Source organism: Columba livia, chromosome 14 (genome assembly GCF_036013475.1).
Source record: "Columba livia isolate bColLiv1 breed racing homer chromosome 14, bColLiv1.pat.W.v2, whole genome shotgun sequence".
In the NCBI taxonomy this organism is placed as follows: Eukaryota; Metazoa; Chordata; class Aves; order Columbiformes; family Columbidae; genus Columba; species Columba livia.
In genome coordinates, this window is record NC_088615.1 from 20,140,363 (window position 1) to 20,155,365 (window position 15,003).

General features: G+C 49.9%; 1 protein-coding gene across 1 annotated transcript; it reads left to right on the forward strand.

Moving 5' to 3' along the window:
* Positions 1-8,967: 8,967 nt before the first annotated feature.
* On the forward strand, positions 8,968-9,519 carry LOC135575442 (olfactory receptor 14J1-like; the record flags this gene model as incomplete). The annotated part of the gene is made up of 1 exon (XM_065030212.1): positions 8,968-9,519. A coding segment is annotated over one exon (552 nt), but the record flags the coding sequence as incomplete, so codon positions are not given.
* Positions 9,520-15,003: the final 5,484 nt, after the last annotated feature.

The following is a 15,003-nucleotide window of genomic DNA, read 5'->3' on the forward strand; positions in this document are numbered from 1 at the left end:
CTTTTCAAAATGGCCAATGGGTGAGCAGGGGAACTAAGGGCTGTGCCCCAGAGCATGTCCACTGGGACCCCATTTCTGGGTGTCTGGAAGAGAAGGTGATGGGGTTTACCCAGGGCAGGTTGTGCCTGTCCATCCTCTTTGCTTTCTGTGAGGAAAGGACAGGGTTGTGGACGTGGGGAGAACAACAATGGCCCGTTACCTGGAAGTCAGCAAGGCATTCAGCATCATCCCCCACAACATTCTTGTGCCCAAGGCAGTAAAGTCATGTCTGTGTCAGTGTGTAAGTAGATGGGTAAAACCAATCTGGATGGTTGGGCTTGGGAAGGTGCTGTAGAAAGGGAGAAACTTTCCAGTCATGAGGACAGTCAAGCACTGGAAGCTGTTTCCCAGGAGTGCGCACCCACTCTGTCCCAGAAAGTGACCAAGATGTGTTTGGATCAAGCCCTGAGTAATCTGGTCTGACCCTGCTGTGAGCAGGAGATTGGTCAAGACATGTCCTGAGCTCCCTTGGAGCCTGAATGACACTGTCCTTCCTTCTCCTTTATGTTTTCAATTTAGAGAAAGCTCTCAGGTTCTCCCTGAACACAGCAATAATTCACAGAGGGTCCAGAGCTGCTATACAAGGGGCCCCAAACAGCCCTGACCACATCTTGTGCATCCCTTTTCATATGTCCCCACCCAGGGTCTTCTTTTTTGCTGTCCTTGTACCCTTCCAGAATGAACAGCCCATCTTGCTAATCTTTTCATAGCAGGTTGTTCAAGAGGTGTCAGCATCCATGTACAGAGTCTGCACATCAGCCAGGCAGCAAAGCCACCGTTACAGAAATGGAGATGAGACACTTGACCAGCTCCTTGAACCCAGATATCAGCGTGACATGTCTGCTGAGATTCCTGGGAACACCTGAAGTGTAAGTGCAGAGCACGTGAGTCCTTGCTGAGTATCCTGGCTTGTCTCCTGACCCATGTGGTGCTTCAGGCTGTGAAGAGAATCAAAACCAGCCATTGGACTGGGGTAGTTCCATTTTACACGTGTCACATGGGGCAGATGAAGGGAGCTCAGAACTCCAGACTCTGCTGCACGGTTGGGACTGCAGAGACTGGAAATGCAGGTGACAGTGTGTGTCAGTGCACACACATAAAGATTCTGGCTTCCTTTGGGCCTTTGCACTGACCTGGGATCTGTTCCTTGGCCACCTTTGTCTCAAAAAGAAACTATTCCCCTACACCACCTCCACCTCACAGCAGGGAAAAAAGAGAAAAGTTATGAAAGATGTATGATTTTGTGTTAATTCTGTCCAAGAGGTGTACTCTTTATATGATTACAAAAAAAAAAAAAAAAAAAGTGGAGAGAAAAAGCATTATTCTAAGAACTTCTTTCAAGACACAACTGCTGAGGTGTGGTAGATGTTTTTAAAAGCAAGAATGACTGTTAGAAATGAAATGAAAGATCTTTAGTTCATCATCATAATCACCATCAGTGAGAATAAGGAGTTCCCTGTTACTGTTACCAGTGACAGTATCACTGTTCAAAAACATCCTTCAGAGCATCTCCATTTTTCCTGGGCTCCAAAGCTCATCCCGCTCAGGTTTTGAAAGGATTGCTGCAAACCCCTGTGACCCAAATCTCTACAACTGTCTCTGCTCAACAGCCTTTTACCCCAGGAAGGGGAAAACTCCCAATGCAGACACCAACCCAGTGCCCAACCTGCCTGGAGAGCCAGGACAGTTGTGCCACACAACAGCAGCCTCTGAGGGAAGCTGGAGGTGATGGGATTGAAACGGTATCAACCCAAATCCTAGAATCATAGAATCATTTAGGCTGGAAAAGACCCTTAAGAACATGGAGTCAAATGGTAAATCTAACACTCCCAAGTACTCCACCAAACCATGTCCCAAAGCGCCACATCTCCACATCTTTTAAACACTTCCAGCAATGGAAGCTCCAATCCTGAGCTGGCAGGACACCATTGGCTGCAGTTGGACATAAGATACTGGTCATGGCTGTGAGTTCAGCCCTCGCTGGCAGAATGTCTCACACCCTCACTGAGGAGGGCAGGGGGCTGGGAGATGGGAGCACGTTTCAGTTTCCAGATCCCAGCACAGAGCCCAAACCATCCTGCCCTTGAACTCTGGCATCCCATTTCCTGAGATGCAAAGCTGGTGGAACTTCTGCAGATAATCATGTTAAAAGGCATGAAAAGTTGTGCAATTTGTCTAGGAATGTCGTTTATTAAAGAAAAAAAAAATGTTTAACATGTTTGTATTTAGATATCTGTAAAATAGTACACTTCATCTGTGGTAGCCCCTCTGGCAATGACAATTAAATAGGCATTTGCACTATAAGGCTTCACACCCCATCCACAAGCACACATCTAAGTGGTTCAGATGAAGGGTGACTGGCAAACGTCACCCTTTGTGTCCCCAGGTGATGGACACTGCTCATGTGCCTCTGCAGAGAGTGGCAGGAGCTGGATCCCCTTCTCGGGACAGACTCCTTCCAGGAGAGACACAAACACAGGGGGAACTCATCAGGGCTTTACGGCATTTCACTCGGCATCAGTTTTGACATATTGGGTGCTGTCCTGTGACTGCTCTTCCTGCACAAATGATCATACAAAGACAACCATTTAGCAAGACATGGTCATAAAGGGGCTGTTATGGACAAGAAAGCTCACCATGAACTCTGGAGAGAGCGAGGAAGTTCATAATAAGCACCAGGAAGAACCAAGAAGCTCAAGGTCTCTTCTGAAGAGCAGGAGGCCTGAGCAGCCGTGATTGGCCATTGTAGGTGTGGGGGAGGGTCAGGGCATGTCAGGGAGAAGCAATGAGATGGCTGATGGCTTCAGGGAACCCTTCCAGCCATGTCTGAGCCTAGAAATGGAAAGCAGTTGATGTCTGCAGGTGGAGGAGGAATAGGAGGAATATGGAAGGAAGAAAGGCTTCTCTTGGGCTAATCATGTATGGCAGTGCCATTTGCATGCTGTGGGCATGGCTGTGCCTGGGAGATGGGGAATGGCTGCTGCTGGGGTGGCTGTGCTCAGCCATGGCCCATGAGCAGACCCTGCTCTGCTCCTCCCTTACACTGCCCACACTTGGATGGTCCTCAGGAATCATCCATGAACCTGGTGGATGCATGAACCTCCTGGAGTGATGGTTATGGATCCAAATAGGGGATTCGAGCAAGTGTGGGACTGGGATATTGAGGTGACTTGTGACCATTGCCAGGTGTATGAAAGAAGCTGGATGAGTTGTGAGGAGCTCAAAGGCATTTCCAACTCCACAGAAAACCAGAGCCTTGCAGTTAATGCAACAGCACTTGACATAAAACCCACCCCCAAAACACAAAACACTCATACTGACCACAGGAAAAGCCTTGAAAAACATTGGAGAAAGATCTACCAGGTCCCAGGGGTCAGGGCTCAGCCATTCTGGTGATGATCAAGCATCAGGGGCTGACATGGCATCAGAGCCACCTCCACATGGCCCTCACCACCTGGAACCAGTGTCTCCAAGTCTTTCCTTCACCAACCTCCAGGGACAGGGACCTGCACTGCTTCTTTCCTTTACTGGTGTGTCAGTGATGGCCCTTCATGGGGTCCAAACACCCTCAGAATCTTGGGGTTTGCTTCTGCCTTTCACTTCGTTAGAGGTTTGTTCATTCTCTCAGTAGCTGCAGTTCAGGATCTTGGCAGCAGAGGGCTCATTGACATACAAAATGCTCTGAGAAGCCAAGACAATGTGCATCATTTTCCTAAAGGCTTCCATTCTGGTGTGGATAATTAGAGAGATTTCAGGAATACGCCAAACAGAGAGCATTTCCATAACAAATAGCAATAAAGCCAAATTTTTCTATTTCCTTCCCTGCTCGCCCTTCCCTCCCTTTTCAGAACAGGAGGCATCAGCAGCCTCCAGTTCATATTGATGTGTTGCATCTCCTGATAAAGACTGAATATGTCAGAAAAGTGGGTGCCTAAATCACCATATGAGTGAGGAGACAGGCCAGGACAGCTCAAGAGGAGTCACACTCCTCTGGACCAAGAGCTGGGTGTCCCTGGGAATCTCAGGTGCCACAGCACAGAAACACTTGTGTTCGGGAGCTGGTCAAGTGACCCATCTCCTGTTCTGTAACGGTGTCTGAGTTTCTCAGGTCACCCCTGACTTGAGCCCCATCCACTGCTGGGTGTTCTCCAGACTCCTGCCTTCAGGAACAAAGGCCCAGGAGACCTTGCTGATGAAGATAGAGGCAAAGAAGCCATGAAGAACCTCAGTCCCATCTGATTCTACTCTTATGAAGTTCAGCAGCAGTCCCACATTCACCCTGTCTATTCTCTTACTGCAAGTGAAGCTCTGTCAGTTCATCTTGCTGCCCTTCCCGTGCAGGTACCAAGTCCAGGGCAGCTTTGTCATCATCCCCACACCCATGGACAAGGTTTCTAAATTCCTCCTTTGCAGCTTCCCCTGCTTCCACCTCCTGTGTGCTGCCTTTTTCCCTACAGCTCCATCAGTTCAGAGGAGCAGCCTCACAAGATAAATGCTTCTGTTCATGGGTACTTGGAGAGATCATTCTTGTGCTTGGAGCAGGCTGTCCTGTAAGGATTATCATATTTCCTGGCCTCCTTCACCCTTCAGATCTACTTCCATGTCACCATGTTGCCCACCATCCCCCAGTATGTCCAAGTCTTCTCCTCTGGAGCCCACCAGCCTGTGTTCTGCTGCTGGCCTTCCTCCCTCCCCTCAGGTGCCTGGGACCCCACTCTGTCCTGGTCATGACAGCCAAGGTGGACACTAATGTTCACGTCCCTCACCAGGGTTTACTTGTTTTCCAGTTCCAGATTCAGGTGAACATCACACTTGTTGGCCCACCAGGCAACCATGTTAAGCATTTGGCCCAAGATCCTTTGGACTGTTGGCACCTGCAGCTTTGCCTGGCCAGTGAATGTTTGGGCAATTACAGTTCTCCATAGGAATGTGATTATCAACTGGTAACTTCCTCAGGTTACTGACAGAAGATCTTTTACATTTCTTCTCCATGATCAAGTAGTTTGTAACACCCAACATGTTGTCACCCTGTACTGGGCTTACATGGAAAAGTCTAGAAACTAAGGTACAGTGTGACTGTGCTACAGTTGTCACCTCTCTGACAAGACAACAGGAGTTTGACCAATGTCAGACAGAGCCGATTTCAGCTGCTCCAGGATGGACCCACTCCCTGCCAAATCTGAGCCACTCAGTGATGCTGGCACCACCTCTGGGATATTGTATTTGAGAAAGGGTAAAAAACGCTGCACAACAGCAGGTGGGAGAGAGGAGAGAGGAGATGGGAGAGAAAAGCTCTGCAGACACCAAGGTCATATCTCACAGGACCCAAGCAGGTCCCTCAGCCGGCCAAAGCTTGCTCTCCTGAAATCCTGCTCTTGGCCTTGTGATCACCTCCCAGGAGCCTCAGCTCCACTTTCCCATCCCTGACTGTTCCATCCTGACCAACTCTTTCTGGTTTGTAAGTGTGAAGTCCCACAGGGCACCTCACCCCACTGACTCCTCAGTCACCCGTGTCAGGAAGACGTTGTCAATGGGCTCCACACCAGCCCGTGGTGCACGCTCACCATGAACAAGGCAGCTGCAGCCGGGGCTGCATGAGGAGGAGCGTGGGGACCCAGACACCTGCAGTTCTTATCCCATTCGGTTCAGCACTGGTGTGACCCAAACACACAGGTGTGTGCCAGGGTGCAGCTTCCCAGTTTGGAGCAGCAGGGAGGAACTGGAGAGTGCAGGGCTGTGCCAAGGCAGGTTCAGCACCTTGTGCACATGGTGTGGGATGCTGAGGGACCTGGGCTGCTTTGGCCCAGCAGCGCTGGGGAGGCTGCAGCAGTGCAGGAGTAGCCTGAGAGTGCTTGAAGGGTGGTTTCAGAGGTGGTGGAGGTTTTCTGCATTGTGGGAAAGAGTTTGAGAAAGAAATAATGGCCCAAAGTGCAGGTGGGGAGGTCCAGGCTGGACATGAGCAGAAAGGAATGTGATGGAAGGGCAGTGCTGTGGTGGAGCAGGTCACCAGAGGGAGTCTGCATCAGCACAAGGCTTTGTGCTTCAAGGACCAGCTGAGGAGGATGGAGAGATCTCAGCAAAGGAAGGAAGATGCTCAGACAAGAGCAAGGTGGGGCAGCTGGGGGGATGTCTCCAGCCTGCAGGGACAGAGGTGCAGGGGATGCCACAGCACAGGACAGGCTGTCGTGGGGATGATCAAGGGATGTAAAGAGGCTGAAAGCCCCACCAGACATGAGCTCCTTCTCCCCTTGGCTATGGCTGTTGTCTGCACCTCTGATGCCTGTGAGGAGACACCTTGTCCTTCCAGCACAGGGGCCTCATGGCCTCCTTGTCCCCAGCCAAGAACCCGGGAGGCATGGGACCATAGTCCTGCCCTTGTCCTTGCACAGCCCCACATCACACTGTCCCAGGAAGGGCCCTGGGCAACGTGGGAGGGACAGGACCTGACTTCCCATGGTACAAAGTTAGGGCTTGGCTTTTGGTTAAAGAAACACAACCAGGTTTCCTCAGCATCAGAGACATCTTTACTTTGCTTTTCCTGACCTCCAGTTTTCTTCTCTAACCAAGCCTGGATATTGTTTCTCAGTAGGTTCCCTCAGTGGGACCCATTAACAGTACAAGAAACTTTGGAGTTTGAATCTGAATCTGAATTCTTGAGAAGTTTCTTCAACTTCCTCCAGGGTCTTAGGTCCATGGACTCAGCACCAAACCCACCAGAGGGGTCATTAAAGCGCCTTGGGCTGCTCCTGTGCTGCTGAGCTGGGCTGGGCTCCTGGGACACAGGGAGCTCATGCCAGCGGCAGCGCTGCAGAGAGACAGCTCTGCCCAGGAGCAGCTCCTCTGCACACGCAGCAGGGATGAGGGCTCTGCCTGGGGATCTCGGGAGACGAGCAAGTCAGAGAGAGATTAAAGGTGGTCAGGATTGGGAGGATGACTGAGAGCTCACTGGAGGAGAGACCTTTGCAGCCCTTGCCATGGTAAGTCTCTGGGTGCAGGGCAGTGCAGCTGTAGCTCCTGGAGGCATCTCCTGAAACTGGCACAGGCACAGCTTGTGGGATCTGTAAGGACGGGGCTCTTGTCAGGCCATGTTGAACAGCTGTGAAGCCGGGTGAGCACCCAGGGGTGCCCAGGGCTGTCCTGCAGAGCAGGGTCCCTGCACCCCAGGGCTGTGCCGGGCGGGGACTCTGCCGCCTGCCAGGGTCAGCGCTCAGCCTGCCCGGGAGAGCCCATGGCAGCAGCTGTGGGTGGAAGGAGCGACCCCCGGCAGGGCAGGCAGGGAGCGTGTGGGGTTGAACGGGGCTGTGTGGGTCAGGGCTGCTCAGAGCTCCAGATCCCCCCACAGACATGGCAGAGAGTCCTTCTGAGCAACAACATCAACACAGGAACAGCTGCAAGGGAAGGAGTCTGTGCTTTCAGTTTTCCACTTTTGCTCGTCTGGGTGTGCAGTGGGAGATGGAGATTTATTTCTCTCTTTGGAGAAGACACTGAGACCCCAGTTCTCGTTAGGACGTGTCTGAGCTGCTCCTGAGCCCCTGCAGACACAGAGCTGCCCCTGGGCAGTGCCAGGAGGTGTGAGCAGGACAGAGCTGAGCACACAGCGGGTGGGACGGGGTCTGTGACACTGACAGGGAGCAGACCCAAGGACAGACACACAGCTGCAGGCAGCACAGACATGGGCAGGGAGAGGGAGCTACATCCTGAAATGCCTGAGACAGGATTCAGGCCCCCCTGCAATCCCCTGCAGTGCAGACACATTTCTTAGTGCAACCCCTGGTCTCCTCTCCTCCCCAGCAGACCCTCTGCCCCAAACCATGGGGTCCAGGTCACGAGTCTCCACCTCAGCAGCTGGACCTCCAGGTGGAGGGTTCCTGGAACGTGGTACACAAAAAAGGTGCTACAAGTACTTGCTCTCCAGTGTCATTATGGGAGTGGCAGCAGCACAGCCGGGTCAGGAGAAGGTTCCACAGCATGCCCGTCTGCCTTTTTGTCCTTGCTTTATTTTCTGGTAGCACTGCAGTGTTCTTCCCTGTTTCTCCACCTGTTCCTGGTGCTCTTGCTCTCTGGGGTTGGGGTGGGAGTGAGGATCAGTTTTTGTTCTGACACCAACACAGGGGGTCTTGACCCAGAGGTGTGTTCATGGATGCCCAAGCTGAATTTTAAACTGTGATGAACTCTTTTCTTCAGTTGGTAGAAACAGAATGAGTGGAAACATCCCTCCATCAGGGAGGGGGTTTTCCATGAGAAACAGCATGTTTATTTTCCTCATAGAAGTGTCCCCTGATGTGTCACTGTCTTTTCCTCCTTGCACAGGTCCTCATGCCCACAGGCTGCCAGGAGTCCCTAGGCAGAGACCCTGCTCTTCATTGCACACTCATCAAGCACCGACGAGGGCTCCAGCCAGGATGTTCTCCTGGAAAAAAAGTGTCTCTTTGTGTGACAGGGTGGGAGTGTCTGTGAGAAATGGTTTTGATGATTCCCAGAGAAGACTCATCTAAACCTTCACTATCTTTTCCTCCTTGCACAGGTCCTCATGCCCACAGGCAGCAAATATCCAACAGCAGCTCCATCACCCAGTTCCTCCTCCTGCCGTTCACAGACACACGGGAGCTGCAGCTCTTGCACTTCTGGCTCTTCCTGGGCATCTACCTGGCTGCCCTCCTGGGCAACGGCCTCATCATCACCACCATAGCCTGGGACCAGCACGTCCACACCCCCATGTACTTCTTCCTGCTCAACCTCGCCCTGCTCGACCTGGGCTGCATCTCCACCATTGTCCCTAAAGACATGGCCAATTCCCTCTGGAACACCAGGGCCATCTCATACTTGGGATGTGCGACACAGCTCTTTTTGTTTCTCTTCTTGATCACAGCAGAGTATTGTCTCCTCACAGTCATGTTGTACGACCGCTACGTTGCCATCTGCAAACCCCTGCACTACGGGACCCTCCTGGGCAGCAGAGCTTGTGTCCACATGGCAGCAGCTGCCTGGGCCACTGGGTTTCTCCATGCTCTGCTGCACACGGCCAATACATTTTCACTGCCCCTGTGCAAGGGCAATGCCCTGGGCCAGTTCTTCTGTGAAATGCCCCAGATCCTCAAGCTCTCCTGCTCACACTCCTACCTCAGGGAACTTGGGTTGCTTGTGGTTGGTGTATTAGTAGCATTTGTGTGTTCTGTGTTCATTGTGGTGTCCTATGTGCAGATCTTCAGGGCCGTGCTGAGGATCCCTCCTGAGCAGGGTCGGCACAAAGCCTTTTCCACCTGCCTCCCTCACCTGGCCGTGGTCTCCCTGTTCCTCAGCACTGGCGTGTTTTCCCATCTGAAGCCCCCCTTTATTTCTTCCCCATCCCTAGACGTGCTGGTGTCAGTTCTGTACTCAGTGGTGCCTCCAGCAGTGAACCCCCTCATCTACAGCATGAGGAACCAGGAGCTCAAGGATGCTCTGTGGAAACTCATATCTTACAATTTCCTGAAGCATTAAACTGCCCATCTGCTTCTACATAGGAGTTTTAGAGTAACTAATTACAGGCCCAGCCTGTCATCTGGATTTTCTGTTGTTGTTGGTAGTTTTTTTATTGCGATAATGTTGTCATCCCATTTCTTAATTCACTGTCTGCTTTTCTTTTAAAACCACTGGCTGTGTAAATGAGGAGCCATGCTCTCCTTGTCTCTAAACAAAACGAAGGGCTCTTTAGTGACTTGTTTTTCTCTATATCCTTCCTGCAAGCCCATTTTTAGAGCTTCAGGGGTGGTTCCTGTGTTCATGAGGGGAGAGGAAAAAAGTCCATCCTGGCAGCCCTGCCAGGGAGCAGCAGCGCTTGTTCTTCCAGAGCTGTTCTGGTTCCACTCCCACACTCTCCTTCTCATCCCTGGTGTTGGTGCAAGGCCTGAGTGCTCTGGCAGCTTGGTCACCGTCCTGCTGTGTGTCAGCCCTGTGGGCGCAGGCAGGGACAGGCAATGGGCACTGCTGTGACAGAGCTGGACTCACAACAGCCTTTCCAGAGAGAAAGGTGATCTGGTCAGGGCAGGGCCTGAAGGTTTATATCTTCTTACAAAGTTTTTCTCAACAACATTTTCAAGAAAGTGACCCACAGATGCAAACACCATTGTACAGCTGAACAGTGTGTGTGTGCAGGGCTGGCACACAGCAGTGTCCTCTCACTCAGCCAGGCCTCCTGCCAGAGACCTGCAGGACCAGCAGAGCAGGGGCTGGGCTGTGCCCCTGTGCACTGGACACCCCATAGAAGGAGCCCCAGGTCAATCACCATGGACTGGCCCCTCACAGCCATCATTTCCAGCACTGGCCTCTCAGACATCTTTGTCCCTCCATGGAATTACACTGAATGAGTAGGTCAGAGGTTGTCCTGGTTTTGCTAAAACAAGTTTCTCTCTTAGTGAATTTTGCCTGTCAGCTAAAGCCTTCATATTAACTGCATTTTCCTGGAGAACCAGAAACATGTTTTGGTAAACCTAGCAATAGAATGCAAACTTATTGATAAGCACAGATGGACATCTCGCAAGAGGGGCGACAAGAAACAAGTGAGCAAGAAACTGACCAACTGTGTATAACATTCCATTCATGTGAATACTTCATGTAAAAGTGGGAGATCACGAGGATCTCGTGTGCTTTTCCCTTTTGCCCTTTTCCTTTCTGCTTATGGCCGACATTAGGAGAGGACCTTGCTAGTCGTCCCTGCGAGCTGAGGCCTAGCGAGAGACTGAATCCAGCTCCGATTGGCTGCAGAGTTTAATCCAGGACTTCAGGTGCCGGCTCTGCAGTTGCTGAGACTTTCAAGATTGGTTTTGTATATTTTGTATTATTTTCTCTATTCTTATTAGTAGCATTAGTAAAACATCTTTAATTTCTTCCAACTCTCTTCACTCTGTGCTTCTTTTCCTCCCAATCGCCTCTCCTTAGTGAAAAGGGGGGAGAGGGAAGGGGTAGTGTGTGGGGGGAAGAGGGGGTTAACAATACATCTGCCAGGGTTTTATTGTCATCCCGCAATCTTAACCCTCGACAGATAATTGGCGCCCAACGAGGGGCTCGAGAAAGGGGTAAATTTGAAGATTTTTGGCTTTTCTACTACTCTGACGTACATTTCAGTTTTCTTGGCACGGTGCCAACTCATAGAGTTGTGATACTCGTGCGTCCGTTTGCTTTGGATATTATTTAGTTATATTAAGGCAAAGTGAATTACACTGATTTAAAGATGTTATGGTATAAGTTGTATCAGTTATTTTCTACATTGTGCTCACTGATTCCATATCTGTGTTGGGCCTTCTTTTTAAATCGAAGTATTCATTATATAACAACAAGGAACTGGACAATGATCATGATGATACTGTGTGGTTTGTCACTGGTTTATTTCATTATACTGCAGCCGCTAATTAATTTCTACTCGCTTCTGCTTTACCTTGAAAAGCCTCCAGGAGAGATTCAGGAGCAATACGGCTCTGTGTTTGCTAATTGGTCGAGTGAATCTTTAGAAAGGCTGACTAACAATACTTTCATTTTTTCGCTAGGACAGTTCGCAAATGTTTTAGAGAACTTTGAATATCCTTGGAGTTTTGATAGAACTGTGATGGTGTTATCTGGTTTGCTGAATGTGTGTCAGTTTGTGCTTCTGTTAAGGGAAATGGCGTTCAACAGGAGGTTTGCGTCTCTTTGTTGTCCTGAGATTTGCGGTGCGTCTTCGGAAGCTTTAGCAAAAAGCACTCCGAGCCGCTCGAGAAAGAGCAAAATAGCAAAAGCTGCCACTGCAGCCACTGCCCCCTAACCGTGGCTTCGCAGGCTGAAGCTACAGCTCCTCCGCAGAGTTCCTCTGCCAAGGTCGCTGCAGATAACATTACTTCTCCAGCCTCAAAGGCTAACAAGGCAGCCCCCCCTTCTTCACACACTGGGCACTGTTGCTGCTGTAACCACTGTGACAGTCATTCAGACTCTGGAAATAAATCAAATGATGGTGAACCCATATCAGCATCAGTTGCTGGTTGTAAGAAAGTCACTAGAAAGACTACCCGTGCAGCAGATGATGGCACAGGGCCAACATCAACCCAAGGTGCATCATCAGGACAGGGAGGAGATGAAGTGACCACCACTCGGTCCTTTTCTTCAGGTGAGCTGAGAGATCTGCGAAAAGACTTTACTCATCGTGAAGGCGAGAATATTTTAACCTGGCTGCTCCGATGCTGGGACAATGGGGCAGAAACAATTGAATTGGAAGGTGGTGAAGCCAGGCAGCTGGGATCTCTGTCAAGAGATTCCACCATTGACAGGGCAATTTCAAGAGAGTCTAATGCCACTAGTCTCTGGACCCGACTCCTGGCAGCTATGAAAGTAAGATTTCCCTACAAGGAAGACTGTATATCCAAGTTAGGGAAATGGAATACTATGGAGAGAGGTATTCAGTTCCTGAGAGAATTAGCTGTGCGAGAGATTATCTATTTTGGATCAGACAACCAAGAGGGGACAGACCCAGATAGAATCAATTGTACACGATCTCTGTGGCGCAGATTTGTACAGAGTGCACCACCTGCATATGCTAAGTCATTGGCAGGAATGGTCTGGTCAGCTGGAGGTCAACAAGAGATTAATGAAGTGATTGAGCAGCTTCGGAACTTTGAGGACAGCCTTGCTGGTTCTCTACGGGCTTGTGTCTCTGCTGTAGAGAAACTGTGTGAAAAATCTGATGACCGGTTTGAAAAGATATTGCAAGAAACCAAAGAACTCAGAGAAGACACATACCATTCACGACCTGCACAAACCTATGTTTCAGCTATTAGGAAAAGGCGTTTTCAATCTCGAGAGAGAGGACAGAGGCAGCCTACAAAAAGAGGTTCACTGTGGTTCTTCCTACATGGGCAGGGAGAAAACATGAATAAGTGGCACGGAAGACCTACCTCAGAACTTCAAGAACGAGTACGTGAGATAAAAGGAAAAACTCCTAGGAAGGTGGCTGCTCCAGTTTACAAAAGGAGCAGAAGAGATTCTGATGCTCTTGAAGGAACCTCTAATTCACACCCAGAGACTGTGCAAAACAGAAATTAGAGGTGCCCTGCCTCCAAATAGGTGGAGGAAAGGGATAACAGAGTTTATTGGACTGTACAAATACGATGGCCTGGTACAACACACCCCCAGGAGTACAAAGCTTTAGTGGACACTGGAGCTCAGTGCACGATAATTCCTTCTAATTATAAAGGAACGCAATCCATCAATATTGTTGGAGTGACTGGGGGATCCCAGGAACTGACTGTTGTAGAGGCTGAAATGAGCCTAACTGGAAAAAACTGGCAAAAGCATCCCATTGTGACTGGTCCAGATGCTCCGTGCATCCTTGGCATAGACTACCTCAGGAGAGGGTATTTTAAGGACCCAAAAGGGTATAGGTGGGCATTTGGTATAGCAGCTGTGGACACTGAGAAAATTGAACAGCTGTCTGATTTGCCTGGTCTTTCAGATGACCCTTCTGTTGTAGGACTGCTGATGGTTGACGATCAGCAGGTGCCAATTGCTACCATGACAGTGCATCGTCGGCAATATCGCACCAACCGAGACTCTTTGATTCCTATCCAGAAGTTGATCCGTCAATTGGAAAGCCAGGGTGTGATCAGTAAGACTCGCTCACCTTTTAACAGCCCAATCTGGCCAGTGCGTAAGTCTAGTGACGAGTGGAGACTAACTGTAGACTATCGTGGCCTGAATGAAGTTACACCACCACTGAGTGCTGCTGTGCCTGACAAGCTAGAACTGCAATTTGAACTGGAGTCAAAGGCAGCTAAGTGGTATGCTACAATTGACATTGCTAATGCATTTTTCTCTATTCCTGTAGCAGCAGAGTGCAGGCCACAGTTTGCTTTCACCTGGAGAGGCATCCAGTACACGTGGAATCACTTGCCCCAGGGGTGGAAACACAGTCCTACCATCTGCCATGGACTGATCCAGACCACGCTGGAGCAAGGTAAAGCTCCAGAACACTTGCAATATATTGATGACATCATCGTATGGGGCGACACAGTGAAAGAAGTCTTTGAGAAAGGTGAGAGAATAATTCAGATTCTTTTGGATGCTGGTTTTGCCATAAAATGAAGCAAGGTCAAGGGACCTGCACGAGAGATACAGTTTTTAGGAATAAAATGGCAAGATGGCCGTCGTCAGATCCCAATGGATGTGATCAACAAAATTGCTGCAATGTCTCCACCTGCTAATAAAAAGGAGACACAGACTTTCTTGAGCGTTGTAGGTTTTTGGAGAATGCATATTCCTGCCTACAGCCAGATTGTGAGCCCTCTCTATCGAGTGACTCGTAAAAAGAACCAATTTGAGTGGGGCCCTGAACAACGACAAGCCTTTGAACAAATTAATTGTGAGATAACTCATGCGGTGGCCCTTGGACCAGTTTGGACTGGACTAGATGTTAAAAATGTGCTCTACACCGCGGCCGGAGATAATGGACTTACCTGGAGCCTCTGGCAGAAAGCACCAGGAGAAACCCGAGGTCGACCCTTAGGTTTTTGGAGTCAAGGATACAAAGGATCTGAGGCCAACTATACTCCAACTGAAAAAGAGATACTAACAGCATATGAAGGAGTTCGAGCTGCTTCAGAAGTGATCGGTACTGAAGCACAGCTCCTCCTGGCACCTCGACTGCCGGTGCTGAGCTGCATGTTCAAAGGGACGGTTCCCTCTCCACATCATGCAACCGAAGTTACGTGGAGTAAATGGATTGCACTGATCACGCAACGAGCTCGAATTGGAAATCCCAATCACCCAGGGATCTTAGAAGTGATTACAGACTGGCCAGAAAGCAAAGACTTTGGGATGTCTCCAGATGAGGAGGAAGTAAAACGTGCTGAAGAAGCACCACCGTATAATACTCTTTCAGAGACTGATAAGCAGTATGCACTGTTCATAGATGGATCCTGTCGTCTTGTAGGAAAACATCGAAGGTGGAAAGCTGCTGTGTGG